This window comes from Hypanus sabinus, chromosome 14 (assembly GCF_030144855.1).
Source record: "Hypanus sabinus isolate sHypSab1 chromosome 14, sHypSab1.hap1, whole genome shotgun sequence".
NCBI lineage: Eukaryota > Metazoa > Chordata > Chondrichthyes > Myliobatiformes > Dasyatidae > Hypanus > Hypanus sabinus.
The window spans coordinates 109104878-109126315 of NC_082719.1; the positions used below are offsets into that span (position 1 = coordinate 109104878).

Consider the following 21438-nt stretch of genomic DNA (forward strand, 5'->3'; position numbering starts at 1 on the left):
AAAGCCTTTGATAAGGTCCCATATAGAAGATTAGTGGGCAAAATTAGAGTACATGGTATTGGAGGTAGGGAATTGACATGGATAGAAAATTGAACACGAGGAAATCTGCAGATGCTGGAAATTCAAGCAACACACACAAAATGTTGGTGGAACACAGCAGGCCAGGCAGCATCTATAGGGAGAAGCACTGTTGACTTTTCGGGCCAAGGCCCTTTGTCAGGACTAACTGAAAGGAAAGATACTAAGAGATTTGAAAGTAGGAGGGGGAAGGGAAATGCAAAATGATAGGAAGAGACTGGAGGGTGTTTTGCTAATCAGCTTTCTGGCTCTCAGCTTTACCCCACCCCCAAAGGTCTTCTCCTATCATTGCACATTTTCCCCTCCCCTCCTACTTTCAAATCTCTTACTGTCTTTCGTTTCAGTTAGTCCTGATGAAGGGTCTCAGCCCAAAACATTGACAGTGCTTCTCCCTATAGATGCTGCCTGGCCTGCTGCGTTCCACCAGCATTTTGTGTGTGTGGATAGAACATTGGTTAGCAGACAGGAAACAAAGAGTCGAGATTAATGGGTCCCTTTCAGAATGGCAGGCAGTTACTATTGGGGTACCACAAGGCTTCAGTGCTGGGACCACAGCTATTTACAATATACATTAATGATTTAGATGAAGGCATTAAAAGTAACATTAGCAAATTTGCAGATGACACAAACCTGGGTGGAATGTAAGGAGGATGTTATGAGAATGCAGGGTGACTTGGACAGGTTGGGTGAGTGGGCAGATGCAGTTTAATGTGGATAAATGTGAGGTTATAAACTTTGGTGGCAAGAACAGGAAGGCAGATTACTATCTGAATGGTGTCAAGTTAGGAAAAGGAGAAGTACAATGAGAATTAGGTGTTCTTGTTCCTCAGTCACTGAAAGTAAGCATGCAGGTACAGCAGGCAGTGAAGAAAGCTAATGGCATGTTGGCCTTCATAACAAGGGGAGTTGAGTATAGGAGCAAAGAGCAAACAACAACTGCAATTGTACAGGGCCCTGATGAGACCAGAATTATATTATCTTGGTGAAAGGGTCTTAGATTGAGAGGAATTTATAATGTGCATTCAAGTGGATTTTATGAAGCAGTATGAAGAATCATACAAGGAAGAGGTCTCTGCTTGAACTTACTGCAGGGATCGAGGACAGGCAAGTGATTGAAAAATCTCTATAAGGAAGACAGATGTGCCAGAAAAAAGTGGAGGATACAGTTAGAGCTTTGGTAAGCTTGAAGGTAGTCATGTGGAATGATAATGTTACTCATTGACAGACAGACAGACATACTTTATTGATCCCGAGGGAAATTTGGTTTCATTACAGTCGCACCACCCAAGAATAGTGTAGAGATATAGCAATATAAAACCATAAATAATTAAATAATGATAAGTAAATTATGACAAGTGGAAATAAGTCCAGGACCAGCCTATTGGCTCAGGATGTCTGACCCTCCAAGGGAGGAGTTATCAAGTTTGATGGCCACAGGCAGGAATGACTTCCTATGACACTCAGTGTTGCATCTCGGTGGAATGAGTCTCTGGCTGAATGTACTCCTGTGCCTAACCAGTACATTATGGAGTGGATGGGAGACATTGTCCAAGATGGCATGGAACTTGGACAGCATCCTCTTTTCTGACACCACTGTCAGAGAGTACAGTTCCACCCCCACAACATCACTGGCCTTACGAATGAGTTTGTTGATTCTGTTAGTGTCTGCTACCCTCAGCCTGCTGCCCCAACATACAACAACAAACGTGATAGCACTGGCCACCACAGACTTGTAGAACATCCTCAGCATCGTTCGACAGATGTTAAAGGATCTCAGTCTCCTCAGGAAGTAGAGATGGCTCTGACCCTTCTTGTAGACAGCTTCAGTGTTCTTTGACCCGTCCAGTTTATTGTCCATTCGTATCCCCAGGTATTTGTAATCCTCCACTATGTTCACACTGACCCCTTGGATGGAAACAGGGGTCACCGGTGCCATAGCCCTCCTCAGGTCCACCACCAGCTCCTTAGCCTTCTTCACGTTAAGCTGCAGATGATTCTGCTCGCACCATGTGACAAAGTTTCCCACCGTAGCCCTGTACTCAGCCTCATCTCCCTTGCTGATGCATCCAACTATGGCAGAGTCATCCGAAAACTTCTGAAGATGGCAAGACTCTGTGCAGTAGTTGAAGTCCGAGGTGTAGATGGTGAAGAGAAAGGGAGACAGGACAGTACCCTGTGGAGCCCCAGTGCTGCTGACCACTGTGTCTGACACACAATGTTGCAAGCGCATGTACTGTGGTCTGCCAGTCAGGCAATCAATAATCCATGACACCAGGGAAACATCCACCTGCATCACTGTCAGCTTCTCACCCAGCAGAGCAGGGCGGATGGTGTTGAACATACTGGAGAAGTCAAAAAACATGACCCTCACAGTGCTCGCCGGCTTGTCCAGGTGGGCGTAGACACGGTTCAGCAGGTAGATGATGGCATCCTCAACTCCTATTCGGGGCTGGTAGGCGAACTGGAGGGGGTCTAAGTGTGGCCTAACCATAGGCCGGAGCTGCTCTGGAACAAGTTTCTCCAGGGTCTTCATGATGTGGGAGGCCAATGCCACCGGCCTGCAGTCATTGGAGCCACTGGGGCACGGCGTCTTCAGTATAGGTACGAGGCAGGATGTCTTCCACATCACAGGAACCCTCTGGAGACTCAGGCTCAGGTTGAAGACATGGTGTAGTACTCCACATAGCTGAGGGGCACAGGCTTTGAGCACCCTGGGGCTGACACCATCCAGGCCTGCAGCCTTGCTTGGGTGGAGATGTTTCAGCTGTCTTCTCACCTGTTCAGCTGTGAAGCCCACCGTGGTGGTTTCAGGTGTGGGAGGTGTAGTCACGAGAGCAGGGTGGGGGGCTGTGAGGAGGGGTAGGAGGGGAGAGTGGAGTATGTGTTGGTTGGGGGCCAACAACAGATGAATCATGTGGGGGATGGGCAGGGGCCACAGTGTCAAATCTGTTGAAGAACAGGTTGAGTTGGAGGGAGAAGACAGATTTCGATGGGTTGATGTAGGATCCATCATTGATCGATGTGGATCAGGGGAAAGTGACACTTGGTGATGACAGTCATTGTGTTACTGGAAAGGTCAGTAGGAAATCTTGGTGAACAAGGATATTGAAAGTTTTGATCAGGAGAAAGGAGGAAGTGTACGTCTCAGGCATGGGGCATTGGTTTCAAGGTATCACAAGCTTTATAGGGGATATAGGAGTGAACAAAATCAAATTCAGAGTCAGATAAAACAGGAACAGGCTCTTCGCCGAATAAGATGTCCTATATAATGTGGAGTGCACGGTGGGGTTTCAACTAGATTTGCAGAGGATGGGAACCAGAGTGCCAGAACAGTTAGTGGAGAGTTTGTGGAGGCAGATGTAGCAAAGCTAGGAATCAAATGGTTGAGCATGGTCTGACTAGTGTCCTGAGCTGTGTATATTTCAATTCAAGAAATATCGTAGGAAAGGCAGACAATAGTGCTGAAGATGAGGTAGCTGGTTTACAAACAGAGGCAATGTGGAGTGAGAAGTTGTTGATAAGGCAAAATTGCAGTCAACAGGATGAATTGCAACATAAAAGGCGAACAAAATCAAAAAGGGTGAATACAGGTGTATCTGAATGGGGTAGTACAAGGAATAAGGTAAATGAACTGGAGCACAGTTGGCAGGTATGATGTTGTAGGCATCACAGAATCATGGCTGAAAGATTATAGCTGGGAGCTTAATGTCCAAGGATACACATTGTATTAAAAGGATAAGCGGAAAGGCAGAAGGGGTGGCATTCTCTGTCGGTAAAAAATGAAATCAAGTCATTAGGAAGAGCTGACAGAGGGTCCATAAGACATAGGAGCAGAATTAGGCCATTTAGTCCATTGAGTCTGCTCTGTCATTCCATCATGACTGATCCTGGATCCCTCTCAACCCCGTAAGCCTGCCTGCTCACCATATCCTTTGATACCCTGACCAATCAGGAAACTATCAACTTCTGCCTTAAATGACTCCGCCGCAGTCTGTGGTACAGCATTCCAAGGATTTACTACTCTCTGGCAAAAAAAAAAATTACTCCTTACCTCTGCTCTAAAAGGTTGCCCCTCAATTGTGAGGCTGCGCCCTCTAGTTCTGGATACCCCCACCATAGGAAACATCCTCTCCACATCCATCTTATCTGGTCCTTTCAAAATTCGGTAGGTTTCAATGAGATCACCACATATTCTTCTAAATTCCAGTGGGTAAGATCATAACACATAGGAACAGAATCAGGCCATCGAGTCTGCTCTGATATTCAATCATGGCTGATCTTTTTTTATCTCCTCCTCAACCCCAGTTCCTGGCCTTCTCCCCGTAACCTTTGATGCCATGTCTAGTCAAGAATCTATCAATCTCTGCCTTAAATACACCCAACAACCTGGCCTCCTCAGCTGTATGTGGGAACAAATTCCACAATTTCTCCGTATCTGTTTTAAATTGGCACCCCACTATCCTGAGGCTGTGCCCTCTTGTCCTAGACTCTCCCACAATGGGAAACATCCTTTCCATATCTACTCTGTCTTGGTCTTTCAACATTCGAAAGGTTTCAATGAGATCCTCCCTTTATCCTTCTAAATTCCAATGAGTACAGACCCAGAGCCATCAAATGTTCCTCGTATGATAACCATATGAGTACAGGTCCAACGCTACTCATATGCTAACCCTTCATTCCCAGAATCATTCTCATAAACCTCCTCTGGACTCTCTCCAATGACAACACATCCTTTCTGAGATATGGGGCCCAAAACTGTTCACGATACTCTAAGCACAACCTAACTAGTGACTTAGTGTCAAGCAGTTGAGGCTTCCTCACTAAATATATTTAAGAAACAGTTAGGTAGGTTTTTATATACAGTCGGCCCTCCTTATCCGCGGGGAATTGGTTCCGAGACCCCCCCGCGGATACCAAAAAACACAGATGCTCAAGTCCCTTATTTAACCTGAATCAGTGCAGTGGTCTTTAGGACCCAGCGGAACCCCGGACTTTATTTAACATGTTCAGTGCGGTGGACATTAGAATCTGGCGTAGCTCTGAATCCGCAGTGTTTCTGTTCACGAAAATAATCACGATTGCGATTGAAAATAAGGTGGAAGTAATAAAGCAATCGGAAAGAACTGAAATGCCATCGGTTATTGGAAAAGTGTTAGGCTACAATCGGTCAACAATCGGAATAATTTTAATGGAGCATTTGAAAGGCCCTGCCCCGATAAAAGCTACAATTATTACTAAGCAATGCAGTGGTTCAATTATTGAAATACGTATGTTTCTTAAGTGTTTTATATGCATAGAAAGGTAAAATATGTACTATATACCAAGAAAAACGTTTGACTAACTGACGCTAAATAATATCAGATGTACCTGTTACGACTTCAAATACAACTTAAAGATGGATTCAGGAATGGAACTCATTCATAACCCAGGGACTGCATGTATTTTTAAGTCATCTCTAGATTACTTGTAATACCTAATACATTGTAAACACTATGTAAATAGTTGTTATACTATATCGTTTAGGGAATAATGACAAAAAAATAGTCTGTACATGCTCAAACAACGAGTGCTGGAGAGAACTTCCTGGTTTTCCCAATCTGTGGTTGGTTGAATCCACGCATGCGGAATCTACGGATAAGGAGGGCCAACTGTACTAAGGGAATTAAGGGTAATGAGGAAAAGGCAGGGAGATGGAGCTGAGTTTACGGACAGATTATCCATGATCTTATTTATTGGCAGGGCAGGCTCGATGGACCGGATGGCCTACTCCTGCTCCAATTTCTTATGTTTCTTATGTTTATGTTTTATAAATTCTCAGCAATATCTCCTTGCTTTTATGTTCTATTACCCTTGAAATAAACGCCAACATTGCATTTACCTTCTTTTGCAGGAAGGTGTTAAATCATTGTGGATAGAGCTAAGGAAATGAAAGGGTAAAAGACCCTGAGGGAGGTTGTATACAGACCCCCAGACAGCAGTAAGGATGTGGCCTACAAATTACAATGGGAGACAGAAAATACATTCCAAAAGGGCAATGTTGCAATAGTCATGGGGGATTTCAACATGCACGTAGATTGGGAAAATCAGGTTGGTCTGGATTCCAGGAGGAGGAATTTCTAGAGTGCCAACAACATGGCTTTAGTGTTGTGCAATAAACCACAAGTGATTAAAGAACTTGAGGTAAATCTTGGCTAACCCTTGGGGAAAGTGAACATAATTTGATCGAATTCACCCTCAAATTTGAGATGGAGAAGCTAAAGTCAGGTACATCAGTATTACAGTGGAGTAAAGGGAATTACAGAGGCACACCACCCAAACCAGAACAGCTGATCCTTTTGCGGGCTCAACCACAAGATGCTCTAAAAAGCCATCTTTTTGGCACTCTAGAAAATCCTCCTCCATCCTGATTTTCCCAATCTACCTACATATTGAAGGCCCTATGTCCATCGTAACATTCCCCTTTTGGCAAGCATTTTCTATCTCCCATTGTAATTTGCAGGCCTCATCCTTACAACTATTTGGGGGTCTGTATACACTACAACCAGGATCTTTTTACCCTTGCAGTTCCTTAGCTCCATCTACAATGATTCAACATCTTCCAACCCTTTGTCACCTCTCTCTAATGATTTGATTTCATTTTTCACCAACAGAACAATGGTAACCCTCTGCTTTCCTTCCTATCCTTCCAATACAATGTGTATCCTTGGACATTAAGCTCCCAGCTATAATCTTTCAACCACTGATGCCTGCAACATCAAACCTGCCAATCTGTAACTGTGCTGCAAGTTCATCCACCTTATTCCATATACTGCGCACATTCAAATACAACACCTTTGGTTCTATATTCACCCTTTTCAATTTTGTCCACCTTTATCATTGCATCTCATCCTGTTGACTGTAATTTTGCCATATCAATAGCCTCTCCTCACTACACAATGCCTGTTTGTAAACCAGCTATCTCATCTTCAGCACTATTATCTGCCTTTCCTACAATAGTTCTTGCATTTAAATATAGACTTCTCAGGATACCAGTTGCATCACGCTCAAACTTTTGATTCCTAACTTTGCCTGAGGTCTAACCAACACCTGCTCTACAACTTTTCCCATCCAACATATTAAGAGGAATAGATGGAGTGGACAGCCAGCGCCTCTTCCCCAGGGCACCACTGCTCAGTACAAGAGGATATGGCTTTAAGGTAAGGGGAGGGAAGTTCAAGGGGGATATTAGAGGAAGATTTTTCACTCAGAGAGTGGTTGGTGCATGGAATGCACTGCCTGAGACAGTGGTGGAGGCAGACACACTAGTGAAGTTTAAGAGACTACTAGACAGATATATGGAGGAATTTAAGGTGGGGGGTTATATGTGAGGAAGGGTTTGAGGGTCGGCACAACATTGTGGGCCGCAGGGCCTGTAATGTGCTGTACTGTTCTATGTTCTAACTGTTCTGGCATTCTGGTTCGCATCACCCTACAACTCCAGTTTAAACTGCAGTACTAACAAACCTAAGCATTAAATGTGAAATGTTTAAGGGGAACTTGAGCGGGAACATGGGGTGTGGAATGCGCTGCCAGAGGATACAGACTCGATTTCAACATTTAAGGAAAATTTGGATAAGTACGAGGATGGGAGGGGTATGGAGGGCTATGGTCCAGATGCAGGTAGATGTGAATGTGCAGAATATTGGTTCAGCATGGATAAGATGGGCCGAAGGTCCTGTTACTGTGCTCCAGTGTTCCATGACTCTATCATCACTTACTGGTATAAAGTAAATGATCTTTTAATGTAATTAGGGCAAGTATGATGTCTGCATCACTAAATCTTGGCTGAAAGAAGGTCACAGTTGGGAGCTTAGTGTCCAAGGATATACACTGTGTCGCAACAACAGGTAGGTAGGCAGGTATGTGGGGTGGTGTGGCTCAGTTGGTAAAAAATTTAATCGAATCATTAGAAAGAGGTGACATAGGATCAGAAGCTATAGAATTGTTATGAGTAGAGTTAAGAAACTGCGAGGGTAAAAAGACCCTGATGGGAGCTCTTTTCAGTCCTCCAAATAGTAGCCAGAATGTTGGATACAAATTACAACAAGAGATAGAAAAGGTATACAAAAAGGGCAATGTTACAATTGTCATGGGGGATTTCAATATGCAGATAGAATAGCAAAATCAGGTTGGTGCTGGATCCCAAGTGGTTGAATTTCTAGAATGGTATTTTAGAGCAACTTATGGTTGAGCCCACAAGGTAAAAGGCAATTCTGGATTGGGGGATGTGTACTGAAACAAATTGGATTAGGGAGCTTAAGATAAAGAAACCCTTAGGAAACAGTGATCATAATATAATACCCTGTAGTTTGAGAGGAAGAAGTTAAAGTCAGATGTATATGTATCAATATAGCAGAGTAGTAAAGGGAATTATAGAGGCATATGAGAGGATTTGGACAAAGTTGATTAGAAGGGAACATTTGTCCAGATGACAGCAGAACAACAATGGCTGCAGTTTCTGGGACAATTCAGAAAGTGCAGGATAGGTACATCATAAAGATATATAAATATTCTTAAGCGTGAATGAAGCAACTGTAATGACAAGGGAGTCAAAGACAGCACAAAAGCATACAATATCGCAAAAATTAGTGGGAAGTTGGAGGATTAGGAAGCTTTTAAAAACGAACAGAAGGCAACTACAAAAAAAAACATAAGGAAAGAAAAGATGAAATATGAAGGGAAGCTAGCCAATTATATCAAAGAGAATACCAAAATCTTTTTCAAATATATAAAAAAGAGAGGTGTGAGTGGATTATCAGACCGCTGGAAAATGATGCTGGAGAGGTAGAGGAACTTAATAAGTACTTTGCATCAGCCTTCACTTTGGAAGACACTAGCATTATGCCAAAACTTTGAGAGTGTCAGGAGGCAGAAGTGAGTGTTATTTCTATTACTAAGGAAAAGGTGCTTGGGAAAATGAAATGTCTAAAAGTAGGTAAATCGACTGAATCAGATTGACTACACCCCATGGTTCTGAAAGAGATGACTGAACAGAATGTGGAGGCATCAGTAACAATGTTTCAAGAATCAATAGATCCTGGAATGGTTTTCAGAGGACTGGAAGATTGCAAATGTCCCTCCACTCTGTAAAAAGGAAGGGAAGAGAGGAAATTAGCCTGATTTCACTGATTGAGAAGACATTGGGAGACCATTAATGAGGATGAGGTTTCAGGGTACTTGGCATCTGATAAAATACGCAGTAGTCAGCATGGTTTTCTTCAGGTGAAATCTTGCCTGACAAATCTGTTGGAATTCTTTGAGGAAGTGACAGGCAGGATTAAATAAAGAAGTAACTTAATGTTGTTTACTTGGATTTTAGAAGGTTTTAAACAAGGTGTTGCTTAACAAGAGCCTGTGGTATTGCAGGAAAGATACTAGCATGGATAGAAGATTGGCTGAGTGGCAAGAGGTAAAGAGTGGGAAAGTTTGCAGACCATAGAAATATAGGTGGAGGGGCAAGTAGTGTTGAGGAAGCAGGGACTCTGCAAAAGGACTTAGACTAATTGGGAGAATGGGTAAAAAAGTGACAGATGGAATATAGTATAGGGAAGTGAATGGTCATGTACTTCTTTTCTAAGAAGGGAGAATATTCAAAAATCTGAGATGCAAAGAGACTCGGGAGTCCTTGTGCAGGTTAACTTGCAGATTGAGTCAATGGTAAGGAAGGCAAATGTGATGTTAGCATTCATTTTGCAAAGCCTAGAATATAAAGGCAAGGATGTAATGTTGAGACTTTATAAGGTACTGATGAGGCCTCACTTGGAGCATTGTGAGTGGCTTTGGGCCCCTTAGCTAAGAAAAGATATGCTGGCATTAAAGTAGGTCCAGAGGGGTTTATGAATGATAAAATTAACATATGAGGAGCATTTGATGGCTCTGAGCCTGTACTAGCTGGAGTTTAGAAGAATGAGAGGGGATCTCATTGAAATCTATCGAACATTGAAATGTCTGGATAAAGTGGATGTGGTGGGGATGTTTCCTATAGTGATTAAGTTTAAGACCAGAGGACACAGCCTCAGACTGAAGGAAAGGTTCCTAACCTTTTTATGCCCTGGACCCCTAGCATTAACTAAGGGGTCCATGGACTCCAGGATAGGAACCCCCTAGACTAGAAGGACGTACATTTAGAACAGAGATGAGGAGGAATTTCTTTAGCCAAAGGGTATTGAATCTGTGGAATTCACTGCCACAAACAGCAGTGGATACCACATCATTGAGTATATTTAAAGTGGAAGGTTATGGGGACAAGGCTGGAAAGTGGGATTAAGAGGGTTAAATGAATTACCCATGATGGAATGGTGAAGTAGACTCGATGGGCCGAATACCCTAATTTTGCCCCTATGTCTTAAGATCAAATCTGCCTTGTCCCAGCTTGTAGAGAGTCAAGGAGAACAACCCTTTGTCAGCATACTGAAAGCAAGAGTAGTGAGGGGTACAAGTGGAGTCCTCAATGACCCCATTTCTTGTCTGTATTCACTAGGGAGTAGCACATGGAGGGTGAGAGGGATTCTGAAGGATCAGGGAGGAGACTGTTCCACAAATACTGGAGCACATTAATGTAGATAGTGTGCTGTATCTCTAACTAACTAATTAAACTGATGTCAAGTTAATTATTATTCAACTTTACATTAATCGTCGTCCTGGCTATTCCTCAAAGTCGAGGAAGATGGTCTTCGTTCTGTTGATCTATTTATGGGCTCTCAAGTGGCTTATGAGTCTAATCTTAGCTTTGAAAGTTCTTCCACATTCAAGACAGGTAGTTCCAAATGGCAGATCGGGCATTGATTGTTGCTGCCTCTCTTCCCATTTTCTTCTTTCTTTTAATTCTGCACATCTGTTGGCTTCGAAAGTTGCTGTTCCTTCTTGGATGATGGCTTGCCAGAGTTTCCTGTCTTTGACATTGGTTTCCCAATTGTTGATGTTGAAGTTACATTTCTTCATGTTGGCTTTTACGATGTCCTTTAATCTTTTCTGTTGTCCGCCTTTTACGTTTGCCTTCTTTAAGCTGAGAGTAGAAGATTTGTTTCGGCAGACATTCGTCTTTCATCAGAACAACATGACTGCTCCATCATAGCTGGTTCTTGATGACAAAGGCTTCAATGCTCGTTGATTTTGTTTCATTTAGCACGCTGATGTTGGATCTTCTATCTTCCCAGCTGATACTTAAGATGTTCCAAAAACAGTGTTGATGGATCTTTTCAAATGCCTTCAGATGTCGTTGGTATGTTGTCCAGGTTTCTGATGCATAGAGCGTTGGGATCACCACTGCTTTGTACACTAACATTTTGTTGTCTGTTTAGATGTCACGATCATGAAAGACTCTTGTTCAGAGACATCCAAAAGTTGTTCCAGCGCATTTAAGATAATGTTGGATCTCGTCATTAAGGTCGACATTGGAAAAGAAGTGACTTCCAAGATAAGGAAAGTGGTCCACGTTTTCCAGGGTTGTTTCATCAAGTTGAATTGTTGGTTCTATCTGATTTGTCTCAGTTGGTGATGGTTGGTAGATGATCTGAGTCTTCTTGGAATTGATAGTAAGTCCAAGTTTCATGTTGAAGGTTGAAGGCAGTCAGAATCTGTTGTAGGTGGTTTTCTGAGAGAACTGCAACACTGTTGTCATCTGCATATGGAAACTTGATGAGGGAGCTCATGGATGTCTTGTTTTTGGACTTGAGACGGGCAAGATTGAGAAGTCTGCCATCTGTTCTGTAGACAATTTTGATTCCTGAGAGTAGGTCGTCCTTGATGATGTGGATGATTGTCGCATTAAAGATGGTGAATAAAGTTGGGGCAATCATGCATCCCTGTTTTACTCCTGATCTGACTTGAAAAGGCTCACAGTTACTATTGCTGGCCATGACTGTGGCAAGCATCCCATCACAGAGGAGTCTCAGGATTTGAATGTACTTTTCAGGGCATCTAAGGTGGATAGAACATCGCACAGGAGTTCCCTTGATACCGAGTCTAAAGCTTTAGTGAGGTCAATGAATGCCATGTACAAAGGTTGAAGTTGTTCACAACATTTTTCCTGTAGTTGTTGCATTGTGAAGGTCATGTCGATTGCTCCATGTGATGGTCTAAAACCGGTTTGTGTCTCCGGAAGGATCTTCTCGGCTAAAGGCTTGAGCCGGTTGTTCATGATGCGGTGAGGATCTTTCCTGCTGTTGCTAACAGGGAAATTCCACAATAGATTATGCATTCGAATCGATCACCTTTCCTTTTGCAGATGGTAACGCTTGCTGAGTCTCTAAAGTCTGCTGGTACGTCTTCATTTATACAGATCTTGATGAGAAGTTGATGCAGTTGGTAATGAAGCAGGTTACCTCCAATTTTGTAGACCTCGGCTAGTACTCCATTGAGTCCAGTGGCCTTGTTGTTTTTCAAGGTTTTGATGGCTTCCTTGATTTCTTCAAGTGTTGGTATTTTGCTCAGGGACTCGTTAACGGGCTGTTTTGAAATGTGGTTAATCACATTCCTGTCAAATGAGACGGTCTGATTTAGAAGATGTTCAAAGTGCTCCCTCCATCTAGAAATAATGTCAACATTGCTCTTCAAGATGGTTGAACCATCTTTGCTTTTGAGAGAGGCTTGACCATGAGTGGATGGGCCAAAAATAGCTTTAGTTGTGTTGAAAAAGTCTCGAGTGTTATTGGCATCTGCCAGTTGTTGGATTTGCTGAGCTTTCTTCCTCCACCATTGGTTTTTTAGGATTCAGGTGTGCATCTGGACTGCAGCCTTGGATTCCTGACAGCATTTCCTTTTGGTAGCCAATTGTTGGTCATTTTGTAAGGTGATGAAAGCGTTTCTCTTTTCGTCGATGAGTTGTTGGAGTAGTTTGTCGTTATCATCGAACGAATCCTGATGTTTTCTCGTCTTGAACCCAATTGTTTCTTTGCAGGAGGTGATGATAGCGTTCTTCAATTGATTCCAGTGTTCTTCTACAGATGGTGGGATTTGTTGAGGCAGTTGTTCTTGAAGATTTTGCTGGAACTTCTGTACATGGTTGATGTCTTGAAGGATGTCAACATTGAATTTCTTAACAGTATTCTGATTTTGGTGTTTCCTTTTGGGCCGAATCTTCATTCTCATGGTGGATGAAATGAGCCGATAGTCTGTCCAGCACTTGTTGGCACCAGTAACAGCTCTTGTTAGTACATCTTGTGGTCCCGAGATCGTACGATGATGATGTCGATGAGGTGCCAATGTTTGGAGCATGGATGCTGCCAGGAGACTTTGTGCCTGTTTTTCTGGCGAAATAGGGTGTTTGTAATCACCAGGTTGTGTTCAGCACATTCGGTGAGGAGGAGTGTTCCATTGGTGTTTACCTTGCCAACTCATTTCTTGCTAATTATTCCAGTCCAGAGCCTATGATCTTTCCCGACTCTGACATTGAAGTCTCCCAAGAGAATGATTTTGTCATTGTTGGGAACAGAGTAAAGGACGTCGTTAAGTTGGGTGTAGAAATTCATCTTCACTTCATCCAGAGTTTGAGCATAGGCGCTGATGATGGTGGCAGGTTGTTTCTTAACAAGCTGGATTTGCAGAGTCATGAGACGTTCGTTGATTCCCAGTGGTTGCTTGGTCAGCTTCCAAAGTAGGCTGTTTTGGATGACAAAACCTACTCCATGGATCCTCGGTTGTTCAATATCAAGTCCTTTCCAGAAAAAGGTGTGTTGACCTTGCTCTTCCTTTAGTTGCCCTTCTTCAGCTCTGCGGGTCTCATTCAGAGCAACAATGTCAAAGTTGAATTTTTGGAGTTCCTGGGCAACAAAGGCACTTCTCCTCTCTGGTCAGTCTGAGTTTGGGTTATCCATCAGAGTTTGTATATTCCAGGTTCCAAATTTCATAGTTTCACTTTTTGAAGTTTTTCGACAACATGATGGTGATCCCTCTGGACACGGCTTTCCACACAGGATGGGGTGAAGCAGACTATTTTTGGGGCACCTTTTCTAGCTCCCTCCCAGTTCATGGTGAGCACAGTGGATCCTAAATAGGGCTGCGCAGACGTGAATACTGCTGCCGAACAATTTTCATGCTTCTGTCCAAAAGTTGAGCGACTGAATCAAGTATTCACCGTTTTTGCGCCGTTTCTTGACTTGGAGCTTCCAGCCATCACATTGCCTGCTCCCGTCGCCCTCCCCCAATCACCAAAAGACTTGAAGATATAGCCCACAGAGCGAAGACACCTGTGCCTGTACTTGTTTAACATGTACTTAATGTTGCACTCCAAGAAGCACACGATATTTCACAAATTAACCAACTGATTCCAATTGCATGGAAACCATGAAGATTGGAGCTGATGGATTTGTTGCAGCCTTCATCCGCCTTCACAGCCATTGAGTTCAAAGTAACTTCGTCCACCTGATCCACCTTTGAGGTCTTGGTCGACAGTTCTTTGTCAGGGACCTCACCCTTGACCTTATCGCCATGGGTGACCCTAACAGGAGCAAAGCTCCAGACGGCATCGCTCTCTGGATCTCAGGACCACACAAGCTTCTCCACCACGACAAGGTGACAATCCACGGAGTATTTATATAGACAAATGAAACAGTGTTCCTACCTATATATAGACAGATATCTTCTTCAAGTGGGATCTATCCCTGGATAGACAACTATTTTGTTTCTGGATAATTCCTTCCAACATTGTAGCATTCCATAGCACTGAGAATCTCAGCCTGAGTAACATCATTGACATGGGGGAGGGGGGGGTGGGTAAGTCAGTGGATTACTTTACTGATCCACTAGAAAATTGACTGGGGAATCAGTGATCAGTGCCAAGTTGAACACAGCCGACATCACTGTGATGTACACATTTAGTCTTATTAAATTCACTCACCTCTTGATCATCACTACTGCTTGTGCACCGAATTAATGCAGCCCAGCCTTTAGGGTGAAGCTGTAAAGATGTGATACAACTTCTTCGATCTCTTTCCACAGGAATCTCTGGTGATAAAACTTCAAGGCTGTTGCTCGGAAATCCACCTGTAATACACAATTAATGAATTGAATTGATTTTATAATTGTCACATGTATTGACATATACAGTGGTTCATACAGATCAGATTACACAGTGTATTGTAGTCTTTTATTTAGCATGGAACCTGCCATTCCAGCCCTCCAAGCCTCGCCGGCTGGAAACCACCAATTTACAATGACCAAAAACCTACTGACCAGTATGTCTTTGGACTGTGAGAGGACACCAGAGGACCCAGATGAAACTGCTCATGGAAAGGACATATAAACTTCCACCAGACAGCATCGGAATTGAAACATAGAAAAACTATAGCACAATACAGGCCCTTCGGCCAACAATACTGTGCCGAACATGCACTTCGAATTCTGGTGCCCCTACTATAACAGTGTCACGCTGTTATGCTACCGTAAAACAATAACAATGTAAAATAAAATATAACAGTTACAGAGAAAGCCCAGTGCAGGTAAACAATAAGATCATAATGAGGTAGATTGTGAGGTGAACAATACGAGGGAAGTGGCTGGAGGAACAGCATATTATACTCTGTTTAGTTAACCTCCAACCTGATGCATGAACATTGATTTCTCAAACTACAGGTGATGCCCCCCACCACCCCTCTTCACCATTTCCCATCCCCTTTTCCCTTTTTCACATCATCTCCTTGCTTCTTATTTCCATCACCTCCTTCTGGTGCTCCTCCTGCCTTTTCTTTATTCCACTGCTATTTCTCTCTTTAACCAATTTACATCCCAGCTCTTTATTTCATACCCTCCCCTTCAGCTTTCACTTATCACCTTGTGTTTCTCTCTCCACTCCTTCCACCTTTTAAATCTACTCCTCAGCTTTTTCTCTCCATTCCTGCTGAAGGGTCTTGGCCCAAAATGTCGACTGTACTCATTTCATAGATGCTACCTGGCCTGCTGAGTTCCTCCAGCATCGTGTGTACGTTACAATAGAACATAGAATAGTACAGCACAATACAGGTCCTTCGGCCCAGAATATTGTGCTGACCCTTAAACCCTGCCTCCCATATAACCCCCCACCTTAAATTCCTCCATATACCTATTAGTCTCTTAAATTTCACTAGTGTATCTGCCTCCACCACTGACTCAGGCAGTGCATTCCACACACCTCTCTGAGTAAAAAACCTTCCTCTAATATCCCCCTTGAACTTCCCACCACTTACCTTAAAGCCATGTCCTCTTGTATTGAGCAGTGGTGCCCTGGGAAGAGGCCCTGGCTGTCCACTCTATCTATTCCTCTTAATATCTTATATACCTCTATCATGTCTCCTCTCATCCTCCTTCTCTCCAAAGAGTAAAGCCCTAGCTCCCTTAATCTCTGATCATAATGCATACTCTCTAATACCAGCAGCATCCTGGTAAATCTCCTTTGTACCCTCTCCAATGTTTCCACATCCTTCCTATAGTGAGGTGACCAGAACTGGACATAGTACTCCAAGTGTGGCTTAATTAGAGTTTTATAAAGCTGGATCATTACATCGAGTCTCTTAAACTCTATCCCTCGACTTATGAAAGCTAACACCCCATAAGCTTTCTTAACTACCCTATCTACCTGTGAGGCAACTTCCAGGGATCTGTGAAAATGTACCACCAGATCCCTCTGCTCCTCCACACTACCAAGTATTTATTTTGTACTGTGCCTTGGAGTTTGTCCTCCCAATGTGTACCACCTGACACTTCTCCAGGTTGAACTCCATCTGCCACTTCTCAGCCCACTTTTGCCTATCAATGTCTCTCTGCAATATTCAACAGTCCTCTACACTATCTATGATACCACCAACCTTTGTGTCGTCTGCAAACTTGCAAACCCACCCTTCTACCCCCACATCCAGGCTGTTAATAAAAATCATGAGAAGTAGAGGTCCCAGAAATGATCCTTGTGGGACACCACTAGTCACAACCCTCCAATCTGAATGTACTCCCTACACCATGACCCTCTGCTTTCTGCAGGAGAGCCAATTCTGAATCCACCTGGCCAAACTTCTCTGGATCCCATGTCTTCTGATTTGCTGAATAAGCCTACTGTGTGGAACATTGTCAAATGCCTTACTAAAAACGATGTAGATCACATCCACTGCACTACCCCCATCTATATTCATGGTATTCATGGTGAGGTACTGTAGTAACTTGGATTAGACATTGGCTCAACGGGAGAAGTCAGAGAGTGGTAGTGGAGGATTGCTTCTCTGAGTGGAGGCCTGTGACTAGTGGTGTGCCACAGGGATCACTGCTGGGTCCATTGTTATTTGTCATCAATATCAATGATCTGGATAAAAATGTGGTAAATTGGATCAGCAAATTTGCTGCTGATACAAAGATTGGAGGTATAGTGGACTGTGAGGAAGGTTTTCAAAGCTTGCAGAGGGATTTGGACCAGCTGGAAAAATTTGGCTGAAAAATGGCAGATGGAGTTTAATACAGACAAGTGTGAGGTATTGCACTTTGGAAGGAAAAACCAAGGTAGAACATACAAGGTAAATGGTAGGGCACTGGGGAGTGCAGTAGAACAGAGAGATCTAGGAATAGAGATATAAAATTCCCTAAAAGTGGTGTCACAGATAGATAGGGTCGTAAAGAGAGCTTTTGGTACATTGGCCTTTATAAATCAAAGTATTGAGTATAAGAGTTGAAATGTTATGGTGAGGTTGTATAAGGTATTGGTGAGGCCAAATTTAGAGTATTGTGTGCAGTTTTGGTCACCGAATTACAGGAAGGATATTAATAAGGTTGAAAGAGTGCAGAGAAGGTTTACAAGGATGTTGCTGGGACTTGAGAAACTGAGTTACAGAGAAAGGTTGAATAGGTTAGGAATTTATTCCCTGGAGCGTAGAAGAATGAGGGGAGACTTAATAGAGGTATATAAAATTATGATGGGTATAGATAGAATGAATGCAAATGGGCTTTGTCCACCGAGGCTAGGGGAGAAAAAAACCAGAGGACATGGGTTAAGGGTGAAGGGGAAAAGTTTAAAGGGAACATTAGGGGGTGCTTCTTCACACACAGTTGTGGGAGTGTGGAATGAGGTGCCAGATGAAGTGGTAAATGCGGGCTCACTTTTAACATATAAGAAAAACTTGGACAGGTACACGGATGAGAGGGGTATGGAGGGATATGGACCAGATGCAGGTCAGTGGACTACGCAGAAAAATGGTTCGGCACAGCCAAGACGGGCCAAAAGGTCTGTTTCTGTGCTGTAATGTTCTGTGGTTCTATTTGCCTGGTCACCTCCTCAAAGAACTCTATCAGGCTTGTTAGACACGATCTGCCCTTCACAAAGCCATGCTGACTGTCCCTGATCAAACTATGATTCTCCAAATGCCCATAGATTCTATCTCCAAGAATCTTTTCCAACAGCTTTCCCACCACAGACGTAAGGCTCACTGGTCTGTAACAAGCTGTACTATCACTACTACCTTTTTTGAACAAGGGGACAACATTCGCCTCCCTCCAGACCTCCGGTACCATTCCCATGGACAACGAGGACATAAAAGTCCTAGCCAGAGGCTCAGCAATCTCTTCCCTCACCTCATGGAGCAGCCTGGGGAATATTCCGTCAGGCCCCGGGGACTTATCCGTCCTAATGTATTTTAACAACTCCAAAACCTTGTCTCCCTTAATATCAACATGCTCCAGAACTTCAACCTCACTCATTTTGTCCTCACCATCATCATTCCTTCTCAGCGGTGAATACTGAAGAGAAGTATTCATTGAGGACCTCACTCACTTCTACAGCCTCCAGGCACATCTTCCCACCTTTAACTCTAATCAGTCCTACTTTCACTCCTGTCATCCTTTTGTTCTTCACATAATTGAAGAATGCCTTGGGGTTTTCCTTTACCCTACTCGCCAAGGCCTTCTCATGCCCCCTTCTTTCTCTTCTCAGCCCCTTCTTAAGCTCCTTTCTTGCTAGCCTATATTCCTCAATAGACCCATCTGATCCTTGCTTCCTAAACCTCATGTATGCTGCCTTCTTCCACCTGACTAGATTTTCCACCTCACTTGTCACCCATGGTTCCTTCACCCTACCATTCTTTATCTTCCTCACCGGGACAAATTTACCCCTGACATCCTGCAAGAGATCCCTAAACATCAATAACATGTCCATAGTACATTTCCCTGCAAAAACATCATCCCAATTCACACCCACAAGTTCTAGCCGTATAACCTCATAATTTGCCCTTACCCAATTAAAAATTTTCCTGGCCTCTCTAACGCTATCCTTTTCCATGATAATGCTAAAGGCTAGGGAGCGATTGTCACTGTCCGCCCAGATGCTCACCCACTGAGAGATCTGTGACCTGACCCAGTTCATTACCCAATACTCGATCTAGTATGGCATTCCCCCTAGTCGGCCTGTCAACGTACTGCGACAGGAATCTGACCTGGACACACTTAACAAACTCTGCCCCATCTAAACCATTGGAATTAATCAGGTACCAACAATATTAGGGCAGTTAAAGTCACCCATGATAACAACCCTGTTACTTTTGCACCTTTCCAAAATCTGCCTCCCAATCAGCTCCTCGGTATCTCTGCTGCTACCAGGGGGCATCCAAGAATATTGAGAATCCATTCCTGCCATGGTGCCAGTCAAGTCTCTGTAATGGCCTCTACATCATAATTCCATGTACGTATCCAAGCTCTCAGTTCATCACCTTTGTTCCTGATGCTTCTTGCATTGAAGTACACACACCTTAGCCCTTCTACCTTACTACCTTTACACCCTTTATTCTGCTTCTCTTTCTTCAAAGCCTCTCTATCTGTTAGATCTGGCTTTACCAGAGAACCACACAATTGTCTGATAATAGTGGGCTGGTAACTGTCCTTCAGGGTGCTGCGCGTGCTTTCAGCAAGAATTATATCAAAATGTTGGTAGATTTCTACCAATGTAACAACTTCAGAAATCCTGTCCCACTAATTTAATTGAGGTTTCTGGAGGACACAAGCAAGGACACTGTTGAAGACAGTGCTACACATTGTCTTTAAAGTCCTTAGTAATGCATCAGACAAATTACTGCACGAACAGCTCATGCACAAGATTCAAACACATGGAATGGACAGCACGCTGGTGAACTGGATCCAGAATCGGCTTGGCATAGGGAGCAATGAGTAAGCATGGACTGAAGTTTTCTGATCAGAAGCACGTACTTAGTGGCGTACCACAAGGATCATTGCTGGGTCTTTGTGATATATATTAATAATTTGGATATGAACATAGATGTCTGCAGATGTCAGAAACATTTTGTGTTGTGGATAGTGAGGAAGGTTGTGCAAGTCTACAGTAAGATGTAGTGTACTGAACTACAAAAGGTGCAGCAGGCCATCAAGAAGGCAAATGGGATGATGGTCTTCATTGCTAGAGGGATTGAATTTAAGAACAGGGAGGTTATGCTGCAACTGTACAGGATACTGGTGAGGCCGCACCTGGAGTACTGTGTGTAGTTCTGGTCTCCTTACTCCAGGAAGGATAAACTGGCTTCGGAGGCAGTGCAGAGGAGGTTCACCAGGTTGATTCCAGAGATAAGAGGAGACATGATCAAGGCACACAAGATATTAAGAGGAATAGATAGAGTGGACAGCCAGCACCTCTTCGCCAGGTTACTGCTCAATACAAGATCGGAGGGTTGTGACTAGTGGTGTCCCACAAGGATCTGTTCTGGGACCACTACTTTTTGTGATTTTTATTAACGACCTGGATGTAGGGGTAGAAGGGTGGGTTGGCAAGTTTGCAGACGACACAAAGGTTGGTGGTGTCATAGATAGTGTAGAGGATTGTCGAAGATTGCAGAGAGACATTGATAGGATGCAGAAGTGGGCTGAGAAGTGGCAGATGGAGTTCAATGTCTCTGACTGGGTGCATGACATCCTGGTACGAGAGGAAAAGCAACCAGAAGTCATGATACATGTTGGTACCAACGACATAGGCAGGAAGAGGGATGAGGTCCTGAAATGTGAATTTTGGGAACTAGGCAGAAGGCTGAAGAACAGAACCTCAAGGATGGCGTTCTCAGGATTGCTGCCAGTGCTACGTGATGGTGATGGTTAGAATTGGAGGAGATGGCAGTTGAATGCGTGGCTGAGGAGTTGTTGCAGGGGGCAGGGTTTTAGATTTTGGATTATTGGGTGGGAAAACTGTTGGAAAAGATTCTTAGTGATAGGATCTACGGGCATTCAGAGAATCATGGTCTGATCAGGGACAGGCAGCATGGCTTTGTGAAGGGCAGATCGTGTCTGACAAACCTGATAGAGTTCTTTGAGGAGGTGACCAGGCATATAGATGAGGGTAGTGCAGTGGATGTGATCTACATTGATTTTAGTAAGGCA

The 21438-nt window shown here is 43.5% G+C and overlaps 1 protein-coding gene across 3 annotated transcripts in view; it reads right to left on the reverse strand.

Moving 5' to 3' along the window:
• The window catches only part of wdr32 (WD repeat domain 32), a 125223-nt gene that overhangs the window by 3829 nt on the left and 99956 nt on the right, over window positions 1–21438 (reverse strand). For all 3 annotated transcript variants that reach the window (XM_059989798.1, XM_059989800.1, XM_059989799.1), the window contains one exon: window positions 14954–15099. In XM_059989798.1, the coding sequence (XP_059845781.1) occupies window positions 14954–15099 (146 nt within the window). The remainder of the gene's footprint in view (window positions 1–14953; window positions 15100–21438) is intronic.